Source organism: Giraffa tippelskirchi, chromosome 6 (genome assembly GCF_054371585.1).
Source record: "Giraffa tippelskirchi isolate mGirTip1 chromosome 6, T2T-mGirTip1v1.2.pri, whole genome shotgun sequence".
Taxonomy (NCBI): domain Eukaryota; kingdom Metazoa; phylum Chordata; class Mammalia; order Artiodactyla; family Giraffidae; genus Giraffa; species Giraffa tippelskirchi.
In genome coordinates, this window is record NC_137280.1 from 55,738,343 (window position 1) to 55,754,592 (window position 16,250).

At 44.3% G+C, this 16,250-nt stretch overlaps 2 protein-coding genes across 11 annotated transcripts in view; one reads left to right on the forward strand and one right to left on the reverse strand.

Annotated features, from left to right (window-relative positions):
• RGS20 (regulator of G protein signaling 20) overlaps nucleotides 1–2,373 on the reverse strand; it is a 47,138-nt gene extending 44,765 nt beyond the window's left edge. For all 3 annotated transcript variants that reach the window (XM_081497932.1, XM_081497930.1, XM_081497931.1), the window contains exon 1: nucleotides 2,209–2,373. In XM_081497932.1, the coding sequence (XP_081354058.1) occupies nucleotides 2,209–2,373 (165 nt within the window). The remainder of the gene's footprint in view (nucleotides 1–2,208) is intronic.
• A 2,605-nt stretch (nucleotides 2,374–4,978) lies between these two features.
• The window catches only part of ATP6V1H (ATPase H+ transporting V1 subunit H), a 47,734-nt gene continuing 36,462 nt past the window's right edge, over nucleotides 4,979–16,250 (forward strand). For 2 of the 8 annotated variants that reach the window (XR_014056010.1, XM_081497924.1), the window contains exons 1-7: nucleotides 4,979–5,136; nucleotides 6,646–6,792; nucleotides 8,055–8,157; nucleotides 9,110–9,199; nucleotides 11,045–11,158; nucleotides 12,171–12,275; nucleotides 14,838–14,891. Coding sequence is in view for 6 of the 8 variants with exons in the window: in XM_081497924.1 (XP_081354050.1) it covers nucleotides 6,680–6,792; nucleotides 8,055–8,157; nucleotides 9,110–9,199; nucleotides 11,045–11,158; nucleotides 12,171–12,275; nucleotides 14,838–14,891 (579 nt within the window). In the remaining 2 variants the exon portion in view is untranslated. Of the gene's footprint in view, nucleotides 5,166–6,645; nucleotides 6,793–8,054; nucleotides 8,158–9,109; nucleotides 9,200–11,044; nucleotides 11,159–12,170; nucleotides 12,276–14,837; nucleotides 14,892–16,250 lie in introns of all 8 variants that reach the window. The other 6 variants (XR_014056011.1, XM_081497925.1, XM_081497926.1 and 3 more) reach the window with 5 other exon arrangements.

Below are 16,250 nucleotides of genomic sequence, written 5' to 3' on the forward strand. Positions count from 1 at the left end.
CAGTCCAGGGAGCACCCCGTCTCTCACTTGGTCTCTGTGCTCTGAATGGAAGGAAGCAGAAATCCTGGTGGAGAAAAAATAATCCTGATGAAGCCAAGTTCATAAGGGCATGTGTCTGCATGCATGTGTAGGTGGAGAGATGTTGATTTATTTTGTAGTAAATTAGCAGTTGTGTTGGGCTCTCTGGGCAGAATGCACAGATAAATCACTACGAAGGAGGCTGGCTTCCAGCCTGGGAAATCATAGCCTGCTTCTAAAGCACAGCCACAATCTACCGAATTAGTAATGAAGTCAGTGTCGGAAAAAACCCGGGTTCGAATCGCCACTTGGCTGACTGCACACATGTAACAGTGGTTTTTACAAACGTGCTTTCTCATTTCTAAAATAGGTTTGACCACCTCAGTACTTCTGACCTACTGAAATCAGTTAAGAATTCAAATAAAAAAGAACAACAGGAAAAACCACAATAAATATAGACAACACATTTATGCAACACAAATGAATTGTTATTTTCAGTCTAACCAGCCTTTGGAAGGCTTTTTTTTTTTACACATTTAATTCTGAAATTATTATAGATTCACCGGAAGTTTCACAAAAGAATGTACACACAGTGGTCCCACACCCTCTTCACACAGTTCCACCCAGTGGAAACGTCATAAATTGTACAACATCAAAGCCAGGAGACACATTGGTATAATTCTAAGATTTCATAAGTTTGCATGCACTCGTTTGTGTGTGTGGCGGGGGAGGGGTCGCCATTTCCTTCTCCAGGGGATCTTCCTGACCCAGGAATGGAGCCCGCATCTCCTACATTGGCAGGTGAATTCTTTACCACCGAGTCACCTGGGAAGCCCTAAAGGTGAGTGTAGTTCTATGCAATTTTAACATATGTGGAGGTTTGTGTAACCACTGAAATCAAGTGTACCTTCCTATTGAAAAAGCTTCCCAATGACTTCACAAACAAACAAACAAACAACTTCTCCTTGTGCCAATTGGTTAAAATAACACTGGGGAGGGACTTTCCTGGTTGTCCAATGGTTAAGACACCGCGCTACCAATGTGGGGGGCCTGGGTTCCATTTCTGCTATGGGAACTTAGATCCCATATGCTGTATGGTGCAGTCAAAAGATAAAACAAAGAACTTTGGGAAAAGGGCAGATCTAGATAACTAGAATCTGCAAATACATGATTATTATGAGGATATGAGCCAAGGCACAGGCACAAAGTTTCTAATGCTGCAGAATCTGGACAGGTCTGCAGTTGTAGAATTTATCAGCATTTACTTCTGAGCTCTGATCATTATTTGTCACAGGCATCGACACATGTCCATCCCCCTTCACACCGAATAGCCTTTTAAGAGATGCTTCTAATAATAGTTAAGAGGATTGACAGACTTAAACTGACTTTCTACAAAGATACACACAACACTGAGTAGGAAAATGGTTACTCTTTGAGGGAAATCATGTTGTCTAGTGGTAGAAATTCATGCCTAAGAAATTCAGCTAGGAAACTATGACTTTAGGAAAAACACCCTTAGTTCCTAAATGGTCTTTCATGCCTGTATTAGTTTTACCAATTTTTTTTCCCTCAAGCAATTTTGGTGGAAAGCAATCTATCCTTTTTCATTGGTGGTGTTTTAGTCACTCATTTGTGTCCGACTCTTGCAACCCCATGGACTGTAGCCTGCCAGGCTCCTCTGTCGATGGGATTTTCCAGGCAAGAATACTGGAGTGGGTTGCCGTTTCTTTCTCCAGGGGATCTTCCCAACCCAGGGACTGAACCTGGGTATCTTACATCTCCTGCATTGCAGGTGGATTCTTTACCGACTGAGCCACGAGGGAAGCCCATATTTTTTTCATTACCATATGGGATATAACTTTTATGTCGGAATATCTAAGCATTGATAGCAGCCATAGAAATCTATGTCTAGGTTTTCTGCTTTTTAAGACATTACTTCCTGAAATGAACAAACAAAATGTAGTCATTTGCTGTTGTAAAGGGAAGCTGTTTAGGTTGGAGAAAACTGGATGAATCAGGTTGTTATCAAAGTTCTAGTTTTTCTCTTGGGTTTGGTTTGGAAGTCTTTTTGATAAATCATCATTAAGGTAAAGTGAGTGCTGACACTAAAGCTTGCTTATGGTTTTATATTCTTTCTGGATAAATCCTTTCCTTGCCAAGAATTGTCAAGGACTGGGGAGATAGTCTTACCTTGACATTGTGTATGGCTGTGGCACATCCTTCATTTTCCACGGTTTGGTGAACGTTCACATTATATGCCTCAGTCCTCAGCGGAGGCAGAAATCGTATCCGCCTCGATGGTCTGAAGAAACGTTTCTGGTGGTCCCTTTGGTTGTCTTGGGAAAGCCTGGGCATGTTTTTACAATAAAGTCTCAAATGAGTCCTGTAGCTTGATTTTAACAATACCAGCCCAAGGTCCACTCTATTTCTCTTCCTTTGGCTGGTGCTGGGCCATCGCTCAGTCTGCCGGGGGCCTCCCTGTAAAGTCACATCAGTCAAAGCAAGAGGATTATCTGTGTTGTGGGTCAGCAGTTTATCCACAGTCCGTGGGCTGTGTTCCAGGATGAGCCTCTGATTTTGAGAGTCTAGGTATGTTCTGACTGCCCTCTACAGGTAGCAAGTGAAGTGAAAGTGAAGTTGCTCAGTCGTGTCCGACTCTTGGAGACCCCATGGACTGCAGCCTACCAGGCTCCTCAGCTCTACAGGTATCAATGTACTCCTAATTCAAATTTAATGCTAAATCAAAACTGAAAGAAATGATTCAAGTGATATATTGCTTAGTATATCGTGATAAAGGAAATAGATCGTGTGGTAAAATTCTGCGTTTGTAGTGTGTGATATGTGAAAAATTTGGACCATACCCTCGAGAGGCAGAGGAGCCACTTTATCTATCTCGGTCTCTTAAAAGGTCCTTCTAGTAGCAGTCAGCTTGTGGCTGGAAATGCTTGCTAAACTCATAACCACACTTCACTCCAAGGATTATTACTTTTTATTTGTGTCATGTAGAATTAATTGAGGACTTCCCTGGTGGCTCAGATGGTAAAGAATCCACCTGCAGTGTGGGAGACCTGGGTTTGATCTCTAGGTTGGGAAGATCCCCTGGATGAGGTCATGGCAAACCACTCCAGTGTTCTTTCTGGAGAATCCCCATGGACAGAGGAACCTAGTGGGCTACTGTCCATGGGGTCACAAAGAGTTGGACACGACTGAGTGACTAAGCACAGCACAGCACAGAATTAATTGAAGTCATTTCCTCATGCAATAGTCATCTAACCAAGAAGTCAAAACTTGGCTTCTACATCATACTTCCTTTTTGTAAAGTGCTTTATAAATATCAGATTATTGGACTTTCCTGGTGGTCCAGTGATTAAGTCTCTGTGCTTCCACTGCAGGGGGCCTGGATTTGATCCTCGGTCAAAGGTATCTAAGGCCCAGGTAGCTTCTGCTGGATCTGGAAGAGCACAGAGGTAAGGACCCCAGGTATGCATTGCTGGGGACTATGAACTGAAGAAGCTTCCTTTCATAACATAGTCCCAGGCCCCCAAAATGGATATATAAAACTAACATAAGTTGGACCTCACATCATGTTAAAACATTAACTTGAAATGAATCATAGACCCAAATTTAAGAGTTAAGACTATTAAACTTTTAAAAGAAAACTTAGGAGAAAATATTTGTGATCTCAGATTAGGCAAAGCCTTCTTAGATACGATACCAAAAGTGCAAGTGACGAAAGAAAAAACAGGCAAACTGGATTTCATCAAAATGAAAACCTTTTGTTTTTCAAAGGACATTATCAAAAGAGTGAAAAGACACCCACAAAATAGGGTAAAATATGGCAAATCATACATACATAATAAAGGACTTATATCCAGAATATATAAAGAGCTCTTAAACAACCAGAAATGGGTGAGTTGTGTAAATAGATGTTTCTCAAAAGAAGACATGCAAATAGCCAAAAAGCATATGAAAAGATGCTCAACATCTTTAGCCACTGGGGACATGCAAGTCAAAATCACTAAGGAAATACCAGTAGGTAGGCTTTAATCAAAAAGACAGACAATGACAAGCTTTAGTGAGGATGTCAAGCACTGGCACCCTCATACACTGCTGGGGGGAATGTAAAGTGATACCATCACTTTCGAAAACAGGGGACCATTCAATGTAGCCGTTCCCTTGTAGATATCCACTGAAGCCAGAGAAGTGAAACATGTTTACCAAACACTTGCATACAAGTGTCCAGTACTGTAAATCAACCTACCTGCCTATCAACTAGTGAAAGATAGACAAAGGTATACCCGCACAATGGAATATTATTCAGCTGTAAAAAGGAATGAAGTACTGATATGTATTGACACACGAATGAGCCTTGAACATTATATGAAGTGAGAGAGGCCAGTCACAAAAGATCACTCCTAAGATGTCCAGAATCGGCCACTCCTTAGAGACATTAAGTAGAGGAGCGGCTGCCTAGGGCAACAGGTTTTGGGGAGAGATGGAGAATGATGGCTAAAGAGTAAGAGGTTTCTCTTTGGGGCGATGAGAATGTTACAACACTGACTACTGTGAGAATACAGTGAAAATCTGACTTTTGTGATCTATGTCTCCGCATCAGCTTCATAACCGAGATTCGTTTTAAGAACGTCTGCTTCACTGACTTGTCAGATCCAAGTGAAAGTTAACCGACTTTGAAGCTCTAAATTAACCTTTTCGGAGTGACGGTTACGATAAATGATCAATGAGCTTTGGCCCCGTTCTCCGCCTCTGCCCGCCCCCCACCTGCCGCCCTGTCCCGGGGAGCGCCGGGTGTCGGGGTGGGGAGAGTCCCCGCGTGCCCGATCCCCGGAGAAACCCTCACAGGCGAAGGGCGCTCCGCGAGCTGTTTTGGGCCCTCCCGGCTTCCGCCTTCCGGGAGGTCACGTGCCCCAACTCACGTGACTGGCGCTCCTGTCATTCCGCCGCGGCCGCTCCGGCTTCCTCCAGCCTGTGCCGCCCTCAACGTCTCCTCCGGGCCTGATCGCCCCCGCCGCCGCCACCGCCCAGGCCTCCGGACCAGGAGGACCCCCGACTTGGCTGTGACTCGGCGCCCAGACCGCCGCGTCCTCCCGCCTCCTTTGGGTGCGTCGGGGGGTCCCGCGGTTCATGGGGTGAGGCTGCTCTCGGGTCGTTCCGGCTGCGGCCCCGGCCCGGCGAGCCTGCTGTTTCCCCACGTCCCTGTCGCTCGCTGGCTCCCTCCTTCGCCCGGGCGCCCCCGGCCCTTCTCCGGCCCCAGGTTCCCAGGTGTCTTTCCTTCCTGGCCTCAGCGGCGTTTGCGGAACCGCAGAGCCTCCCCCGCAGGGAAGGGCAGGGGAGAGCGTGGACGGGCGAGAGGTGCTTTCCCAGGATCGGGGCCGCGGCCGTGGCCGTGGCCGGCGCGGGGTTCGGGTTGTCCAGGGCTTACGTGACCGCCCGCCCGCAGGCACCGTCGCCCGCCGAGGCTGGGCCCGCTCGATTCCGCGGTCCCAGCTTGGCCCGGGCGGAGCCTGTTTGTACTTGGGCCCGGCCTGTCCGCAGTACCTGCTTGTTTAGACAGCAAATCCTCAGATGTAGAGATTCCTTCCAGACTGACTTAAGGTCATTGGGACCCTGGAGAAGAATTTGGGGTGTGGTTTTAGCTTGTTTCTGGTCATAACTAACTGTGAGCTTTTATTTTGTAAACTGGATCTTATATTTTGTGTCGTGATACAATCAGGCTTAAGCTTTTATCTTTAAGTTTAGGAGTGAGAATTACTTAAAAGCTTATTATTGTGCATTCATATCATCAGATCAGTCTACCATTGTCGACTGAGCCTAAAATGTAATCTCTGTTTCAAAAAATTCTCTCAGTATTGATTTTGAAACTGCTATTAATTTTGATTGAAAAAAGAAAGCTCTGCCTTCTAAGATCTTACATTCCCATTTTGAATGTTTTAATTTGAATAATGTTGTAAAAGACATGTAGGTTTTTCATGTGTCACTTTAAAATGGTGCTTAGTAAATGGAAAGAAGATAGTTGGTTCTATCTGTATTATTCAAGTTCTTATTTTTAAGTTGATCTCAACTGTATATATTTAAAATACTTTCTTATCTTGTATGTCTATTCTAGTAAGTCTGATTTCTGAATTCAATATCTTATGAAAGTGAAAGTCACTCAGTCCTGTTGGACTCTTTGTGACCCCATGGACTATACAGTCCATGGAATTCTCCAGGCCAGAATACTGGAGTGGGTAGCCTTTCCCTTCTCCAGGGCATCTTCCCAACCCAGGAATCAAACCCAGGTCTTGCGCATTGCAGGCGGATTCTTTACCATCTGAGCCACAAGGGAAGCCCAATACCTTATGAGTACTTTTAAAATCTTACTGAGATATTAGTGCCAACAATTGGAAAACATTTCCTGGAAAAGTGAAAACCTATAGAGAACACTTTTATGGAGTAGTGCATAACTGGACAAGATTTGAAATATAATGATGTTAATGTTTAGGCTTTTTAATGTTTGAGGTGAATGCTCCTAGGATTATGGTGATAATGATGCTATTGATGATAATAGTAGCAGTTGCTAAAAAACAATCACACCTTGTATTCTGGTTTTGCCTTGTATGCAAATTGAAGATCAGTAGAAGAACATTCAAGATCATAAGTTTAGATGACCAAGATGGATATCCGGGGCGCTGTGGATGCTGCTGTTCCCACCAACATCATTGCTGCCAAGGCTGCGGAAGTCCGTGCGAACAAAGTGAACTGGCAGTCCTACCTGCAGTAAGTGCCGGTTTGCTGTGAATCAGGGCTGTCATGTGCCTGTGCTTCGGCCTTCTTCATGGTCATGCTTCTGTGAGAGGAACACTGGAAAAAGTCTAACAAATATGGAAGAAAACACTTCCTCCTTAGAACTGTTAGCTGTCACCCAGCTTAGTGTGATGGAAACAGCTTGGGGCTGCAGTGGGCAGGCTGTGCTGCTCACAGTGCTTAAAAAAAATATTTTTTAAAATATATTTATTTGTTTTTGGCTGTGCTTGGTCTTTATCGCTTTGCTTGGGCTTTTTCCTGTTGCGTCCAGCAGGGGCTACTCTCTGGTTGCAGCGCACGGCCTTCTCATTGCAATGGCTTCTCTTGTTATGGAACATGGGCTGCAGAGTGTGAGGGCTCAGTAGTTGTGGTGCACAGACTTAGCTGCCTTGTGTCATGTGGGATCTTCCTGGACCAGGGATCGAACTGGTGTCCCCTACATTGGCAGGTGGATTCTTTACCACTGGATCACCAGGGAAGCCCCTCATAAAGGTTTTAATTTTGTCAACTGACTTAAAAAGGACTTTTGTTGAAAGCCTTTGCCTAGGTGCTAGGTAGAACTGCCTTTTAGATTCATAGTATGACCAGCTGAAAGGAGTAAAGCAGTCAGATGTGTGCTTGACAGAACTGCAGGGTCAGAGGGGCATGGAGGAGGGTGGAATTGGAAACAGGAAGCCCATTGGGCTGTGGCCATGAGGCTGAGCCACCCCGAGGGGCATGGAGGAGGGTGGGATTGGAAGCCAGAAGCCTGTTGGGCTGTGGCCATGGGACTGAGCCGCCCAAGAGGCAGGGAAGTGGGGAGCAGAGTGAGGTCAGGAGGAAGAATTGTCAGGACTGCCTGACTAGGGTGGCTGTCACAGAAGGGGCCAGAGCTGCTGACCTGTTAGGTTGACTTGGGTGGGGACAGGGTGAGACCTGGCTAGTGCCCAGAGGTGGTATTTTATCAAGTTTCGGGGGACCAGGCCTGTGCTGACCACCTCATGTGAATTGTTTCATCTTCAGTCCAGGCTTTTAAAGACAAGGTGGTTCTTGTTCGCATCTTGCGGGTCAGTGAGCTCAGGTCCTGGGAGGCCCCTGAGCAGGACGTGGTGCAGCTAAGCTCTGAAGACAGGTCTGTGGGTGCCGGGCCTGGGGTCAGCGCTCGTAGAGAGAGGAGAGAGGCAAGCATTCTGTATCACTAGCTCATAGGGACCCTTCAGTCCTTACTGAACAGAAACCTCATTCTCTCTTTCTAGGGGGCAGATGATTTCTTCTGAAGACTGCGAGTTCATTCAAAGATTTGAGATGAAAAGAAGTCCTGAGGAGAAGCAGGAGATGCTTCAGACTGAAGGCAGTCAGGTGATCGGTACAGATAGCAGACCACAATGTTGTTAGACATTCTAGAGATTTTCTCAGTGATTCTTTGACATTCCTCTTAAGCAGGTGTCATAGTTTTACTAAAAATTCTCTTTTATTGGAAGGCATTTGAGTGATTTCTAGTTTTCTTTGTTGATTTTGGAAAAAATGTCATACTGAGTGTGCATATGTTCCTCCATCCTTTTCAGCATTTTCTGAAACTTTTTTTTTTCGAAATAGAGTAGATTCCTGCCTGGCGTGGAAATTACTGTTTCAAAGTATACAGTATTTTCAAAGTTGCTTAACTTTTTTTTTTTTTAAGAAAATTCTTTGTCTACTTTGTATTCTTCCTAGAACAGCATCTAACTCTGCCACCCATCAGATTTTCTGATATGGGGCCCTAGTGGGCTGAAGGATCTGGTGTACAGGCTAGCCCAAATGTACAATCCTGGAAAGTGTGGGAGGAGGCATGTTGCGGGTGCCAGTCTCGTTGAATTCTAGAGTGATCGTGACTCAGTTATTAAAGTGTAGGATGGAAACTTCTCATTGCAGCACCTGAACTGAATTCGTGTACTTTTGCTGCTTTGGTATTCTGCTTCCTCATAAATGCATAAGCCTTACCAAAAGACCAAAAAAACCCAAACACCAAAACAAAAATTTTAAATTGGATTGTCTATGTAGCTTCTTTATGGTATCAAGCATTGATGATGGCTAGGTCTATTTTAAAATAGTAAACATTAAAAAAAAAATAGTAAACATTTGACGTGATTAGAAATTATAAAAAATCTGATGTGAGTATGGCCCTCCTGTATTTCATCACATATGTGTAAAATGGTGCATTTTCTATACTTGCATCCTCATTTAGGCAAGAGAATAACATTTTACTGACATTCCATTAGAGCATTGTGTCTGCAGTTGAAAACAGTGATTAATGTTCATTTCTTTTTTTTTTTAGTGTGCTAAGACGTTTATAAATCTGATGACTCATATTTCCAAAGAGCAGACAGTTCAGTACATACTCACCCTGGTGGATGATACCCTGCAGGTGGGTGTCTTCCTCAGCGGACACGTTCGGGCCTCACCTTGTTGTGTTTTCCCAGGAGTAGCATTTCTGTAAGGTTTCACTTAAGCACTTGTTCTCTTTCAGGGTGTGATGGTATGTTTTTCTTCACTGTGGGAGTTGTCATATGCTGATCATGGTGAAGACGGGCTGTTCCCACACTGGCTGTTGTTGTGGTTTTCAGGATGTTGGGGGACTGGTGTGTCTTTTCTCCACATTTCCTCTGAGTTCTGTGCTGAACACAGCGGTGCTCGGTGCACCCCCACAGGCTTTCTGGATGCTCTGCGTACTCACAGATGACACGGCTCCTTCTTCAGTCTTTCAACAGATTTCAGCGTCCCTGTGTCCTGGGCCAGGGCCGGGTACTGGGAGCTCAGTGCTGACTGTAGGGAAGGGGTTTGCCCTCAGAAGCACAGTGTATTTGGAGAACATTTTGCTCATCATTTGGGACCTTTCCAGTGGCTTACAGTTTCTATTTACTGCTCTGTTGTCCCTCAACACAGAGACTCCTTTATTCACAGTATTGTATTTTTACACCCGAGTATAATCTAGGTTTAGATTGTTGGCATCCAGATATAGTCCTTTTTGAAACAGGCCAACTGGCTACAAAATCCATGGCCTGTCGAAGTTAATGATGACCTGCTTGAACTTAAGAGTTTTTTGATGAAGTCATTACCATGACTATTTCAGTTGTTACTCTAGACTCTAATGATGTGTTAGTGAAGGAGATAGTTTTCTACTCTTCAAATATGTAACTGCTAGTATAAACCAAATGAAAATCCATGGGGACTTCCCTGGTGGTCCAGTGTCTCCCAGTGCAGGGGGCATGGATTCCATCCCTGGTCAGGGACCTAAGATCCCAAATGCTGTAACTAAGACCCGGTGTGGCCAAGTGAATACATATTAAAAAAACACATTGTATATATTTATTTTGGCCCCGCCGTGCACATTGTATGCCGTGCAACGTGTGGGTTCCTAGTTCCGCAGTGGGGATTCTGACCTGAGTCCCCTGCATTGGAAGCACAGAATCTTAACTACTGAACCACCAGGGAGGTCTCAAAACCATTGCATTTAAAAACATTTAAATATTGATCTGGGAATGAAAATGACTGTTTATGTGGTTTTTTGTGTCGTTGCCAAATACTGCTACTTAACCACTGTATTCATTTAGTGAATCAGGTAGTGGATTTCAGCCATCGATCACACAGAGAACATTTCAATGAGAGGTAGAGCTTGTATTATTTGAACTAAGAAACTAAGAATTAATTGTTCCTCAGATCTGTCTGCTGGTATATGCTGGTTTTTGCTGTCTTCATTTGCCTTGATTTTTCTATCACAACATGCTAGGAGTAACCATGAACATTCAAGATTTCCTAATTCCCTGTTTCTCCTACCTGCCTGGAAGTAGCTTGAGGTGCTTCCTGCGGATCCTTCCATCTAGAGCTAAATTGGCATCTTTCTGCCTCCTCCCGACTTTGTTTGTGTGGATGGAGGGTGGAGGTGTCCAGACAGCACTGGGAGGTGCAGGTCAGGAGTGGGGCATGCTGAGAAGTGTAGCTAGGGGTGCTCCACCTGCAGGCATCTGTTAACATGGCTCACCAGATTTAAATTAATCGTAATACATTAGAGGTGATTTTTATTTCAAGATGTCTACCCCTGCCCCCATCACCACCCTCTGCTCCATTGTGATAATAATGGGGGGACAGATCTCATACAGACTGGAAAAAAACACACTGATTGAGGGGACGGAGAATGAAAGGCTGAGAAGCAGTGTATAATTGTCATGTTCTTTAACAAGATGCATTCTGATCAGTGTTCTTTCTTTCTAAGGAAAATCACCAGCGTGTTAGCATTTTCTTTGACTATGCTAAACGTAGCAAGAACACCGCCTGGTCCTACTTCCTGCCGATGCTGAATCGCCAGGATCTCTTTACTGTTCATATGGTGAGTTTTGAATTGATCACATTTCTGATTTTGGGAAGAACACCAGTTATGACTAGGTGACTTCCCACTTGCCAGGAGGAGTGGCTGCTCTGACTTTTCAGAGCTCTGTTTCCTTATTGGTGGTTAGTGACAGGGGTGTTGGGGGAGGGGGTCGGGGGGGTGGGAATGGGGCTGGGAGCTCAGAGGAAGCGGGGTTGCCTGACACAGTTCAGATTTTGCAGAGCATTCCATGAGTTTATTAACATAAAAGCCTGGAATTTTGAAACACTGACTTGCTTATAAAAAGTAGTGAAAGAATATTTACTAAATTGGGTTTGTGTGTGAAGTAGTATTTTATACTGCCTTTCCTCCCTGTCTATATCTGTCGATTTCCAGGTTTACCCATGTCTAACTGGCAAAACTGTAAGATACTTAAAATATACAACATGATGATTTGATAAACATACGATGCTTATTTAATTAGAAAATTCTTGATTAATTTTATAGCTTGAAGAAAATTGAGAAATTTTTGAATGAGGAGAAAAGAGTATTTGTTTCTATTGCAAGAAATGACTATTTCATACCCAGGATATATTTTGTATCAAGATATAGATATTTAAGTGTGAGACTCGCAGGGGCTTGAATGAGTGAAGTGGTGCTGGCAATGTGTTGTGGAGATGGCTCAAGACTCTGGCAAGTGGTTTGGTGAGAGTCTCTAAGGACTTTTGTGTTCTTTTGATCTTTGCTGGTCTTGTAATGAATCCTAGTCTTACTTTTGAAACTCAGAATAATGTCGGGAATGTCCTGAAATTCTTAACATACAACTGATTTTGGTTCACTTTAATGGAAATATTTAAAACTACATTTGACCTTATTAAAACATTTTTAAAAATGAAATATAATCTGTTATCTTGTGACAAGTTGAGTGCTAGAAGAAGTCATGCTGCACAATGGTTACAAGTCCTGATTTTTAGGGTTGATGTTGTTATTATTAGAATCAGAATAATAGTCAAATGCTTTTCTTGTTTTTCAGGCAGCAAGAATTATTGCCAAGTTAGCAGCTTGGGGAAAAGAACTGATGGAAGGCAGCGACTTGAATTACTATTTCAACTGGATAAAGACTCAACTGAGTTCACAGGTAAGAGACACTCCTTTTAGTATTCTTAAAAGAATATGACGTTCAGTTCTCTAAAGCTACTTAAGATATTTATGTGAAGTTGCAGAAATTCTGTGTTAAACTAGAGCCATCTTGAACTCTCTGAGTCAGCCATGTTGCTCACAGGTCTGATAGGGGCTTCACCTTTTCTATCTTTGACTGGCTTCCACTCAGACCTTTCTGTCTCTTCTGCCACTCGGGATTTTCCCATCATTCATTTCTGCGAGTGGGGAGGATTGCCCTTCCCAGAAGGCGGCTGCCGAAGTCACGTGGATTGGAGGATTGGGAGGACTCACACAGCTTCAAAAGACACACTCTGGGTGGCCTGGGGCTGCTGTGTCTAGCTTGAGATGCTGTCTCACACAGCAGCTGCCTCTCTGGATCCTACCATGTCCTGGGGTTGAGTTTACAGCCACAGGGAAACAGGTGGCCTGCTTGCAGGTTGTCTCGCTGCTGCCAGACCTCTTGAACCTTGCTGCTCCATGGAGAAAGACAGCTCGTGGGTGTGACAGCTGGCAAATGACAAGTTGTCCCTTTGGTCTTCGTGGTTCCCTGGAGCAGGACAAGTGACCAGATACTTCCAGTTGCTGAGTTGAGGGTTTCTTTCCTTCCAGGGGTCCAGTGAGCAACTATGAGGTGGTAACGGGACATGGAGGGAGTAGCCTCAAGGGAGGAGTGAGCCGAGCTGGCTGGGGAGGAGATCTGGGGAAGGACAGGCAGGAGGGGGTGGTGTGTGTGGCGGGGTGAGTGACAGCAAGGGTGAGACCAGAAGAAGCATTGCTAGTAGGTGTGGTGGTGACAGTGTTAGATCACAAATAAAGGTCTACTTGAAATAAAGTTTGGGAAAGGTGTCATTTAGACTTTAGGTGGCTTCAGGATCTTAATAGAATTTAATTTGAAGCATGAGAGAGACACCATGACATTTTGTTTGGATTTATTTTTTGTCTTATCCTTGCTTGCCTTTGTGGGGGCGGGGGGTGGTGGAGCCTCATAGTCTTTTCTGTTTGGACAGGGAGATTCTGAAGTGTCTTGAACAAAATCAGTTATTTTCTCTGTCAAGAGCATACATTTTAACAGGTTTGGGGCTTAATTTTTAAAAGTAATTTTATACGAGCCACAAGTTTGCAGATTTTGTAGAATTGGTGAGGGATTTCAAAAAGAAGATATTTAGAACGTGAAAAATAGCTATGTGAAGACAAAGTTTAAAATTCCTGAGTGTGTACCATTTGAGATCAGAATGCTTAATTACATAGGTAACCCCCACCCCCACTTTCCCCCCTGTTTTGAGGTTAGTTCTCCCTTTGAGCAGATGTCATCTTGCTTTGGGGTCAGCTGTGAGGCTCTGTGGTAGCCGGACTCCTAAAACTAGAGTTGGTAGCAGAGTCTGCATGCTGCTGTGCGCCTCCAGCACGCTGGGTCGTTTCAGCTTAGACTTCTCACGAGAGAAACACTTGTGTTGTGCCTCACAGACCATCTGTCCCTGTTAGAGCCAGTAGCTGTGATTGTAACCATGGCCAGCAGTTGAGGATGTATTCCTCTAGTCCCTAGTAGAAGCAGGTGTTTCAGTGTTTGGAACAATTTTCATCAGACCCGAGCTTCTTGGTGTGAGGTGAATGCTCTTAGAGACCTTTCTGTGTCTTTCCAGCATGCTGGCTCTCTCTTTTTTAGTTGCCGAGTCTCTGGCCTTGTTCAGGTCTGGCTTCTCTGCTTTGCACATCGTGCTCCAGGGAGAGTCTTCAGCCCGGTCTGCTGTGAGTCTGGTCACTGCTTCTGCTGGGCCCGGCTGCTGCGTCTTGCTGTGGGCAGACACTCCTCCCCCAGCCTCTGGTCAGGAATCAATTACAGGCCTCTTGTCTGAAGAATGAAGTGTTGGCTTGTTCAGGAATTTTTTTCTTCTTGCTTAAATGCCATGTGATAACACTGTCTCTGCAAGGTCTCTTTTTCTCTGTCATAAGCATTTTCTCTCTCATAAAAAAGGATCACACTTTCATGATTCTAATAAAAATAAACTTTCAAAAGTCTGAATTAGGTACAAATTTGAATATTTTGTTTTTTAAATTTCCTTTGTCCATTCCTGTATAACATGTGAGGTTCTGATTGTCATTATAGTGTATTAGCCTTGCTGTGAATAGTCTCATCTTTGAGTACCACGTAGTATCTTTCCATCATCAGACACCTGTTTTGAAAGCTTTGAAGCAGAACACAGTGTAGATAGTTGTGCTTAAGACATTGTCTTATTGGAAAAACGATTCAGGCAGTAAATCCTGAGAGTTGGAAATTTTGCACCAGCTTCACTTAAACAATATAGCTGGAACTTAGTATTCAGTTTATTATTTTAAGATAATTTAAGATAACTTACTGATTAAGGTATTATCTGGAAGAATGTAACGATGTTTAGAATATTTCATGTCATCCCCATGCTTTTTATTAGTTGATGATACTCCATTAAATAGGACTAGAAAAATAATGATAAAATTAGTAAGCTAATAAAGTAGGATAAGATTAAAAACAAAACTAAGTAATGAGTTATTTATTTCATAATAGAAACTGCGTGGTAGCGGTGTCGCTGCTGAAACAGGAACAGTCTCTTCAAGCGATGTAAGTACACTCCCTCTTTATTCGCTGGCCTCCTCACACCCTGAGCATAAGTTACTTTGAGTTGTAGGCAGTTAGCATCCCTGGATGTAAATCCACAGTTTTGGTGCCACCTCCACTTGGGTTAGTGGAGTCCTGAACGCTGTGTGTGAGCCTTCCTAGGCCGTGGGGTCACTTTCTGCTGTCGCTGGACGTGGCACGCCCTCTTCCTGTTGCATTCCTCTTCAGGCGGCTATATCTGAGGCCTAAGAGTCAGAGCTACTCGAGTGAGTTCACCAGAGCTGCTGACTTCAGACCTTGATGTCTGACAGATCCACGAGCCCTGTGCCAGGCAGCTGGAGATAGTTCGGTTCCCTGCTGGTCCGAAGACCCACTACTTGCCCTTGTTGCTCAGGGTTTTCTGGAGGCCTATGGTGGGGGCACATCCCTCCTCTTCAGGCCAGACATGCCCCACATTTCTGTAGAGCCCAAAGGTTAAATGTTAAAACCAACCATATCTCCCCAAATTCCTTTCCTGGTTAGAGTAATCTCCGCTGATGGGGAATGGTTTAATTTCTCTGTACTCAGAAGAGTTCAAGAATTGGCAATAAATGTGGACAAGTAGGAGCTGGCATGATTAGCGCCAGTTGAGAGAGAGGTGGGGAAAGAGTTAAAAATATAGAAGAATTGTGTCTACATTCCTGCCTGCCTGTGATAGACCTCAGCCAAGTTCAGGGGAAGCCACATGGGATCCGTGTTCATAACTTGCCCCAAACACCCCATATGTGTGCTCGCAGACTAGGAAGGGCAACAGAATCCATTTCAGAGCCAAGAGTGTTGCTTCTCTTGGGGCGTGAGTGGGGGGACTTGACCTGTTGACCCTAGCACGCTTGGGTGTGTTAGACCAGAAATCGGCACGAGCCAGAAGTGGAATCAGAACAAGGTATAGAACCAGGTGAGCAGTTTGGGGGCTGGGTGGGGAAGGAGGAGGTAGGCTCCAAGTCTAGATGCTCAACCACGAGCAGATGTTTAAGTTGGGAAGCTTTGTCTTATATGACTTGAGTTTTTTCCTATCAGTTTGCTAAGTTTTGAAAAATTGTTTGAAAAATTATCTGGTTAGATTTATTTGTCAAATTTTTAAAAGGTGTTTTCAGAATCACACATGTTTATAAACTAAAGTGGCTGTCAAAGGGTCTGGAAGTTATTCAGGCTTCCGTAGTGAGTGAGCTCTGGTCACATGACATCCCTTTCTTGCTCTCTCCTGTCCGGCGTGTGGAACACATGATCCTTTGACCTGATGGCGGTCAGTCAAAGTGGGTATTCTGGTGGACTTGACATGTATGTCCCAGCAGAGTTAGTAGCATCGAGGGTGATTGTGGGTGG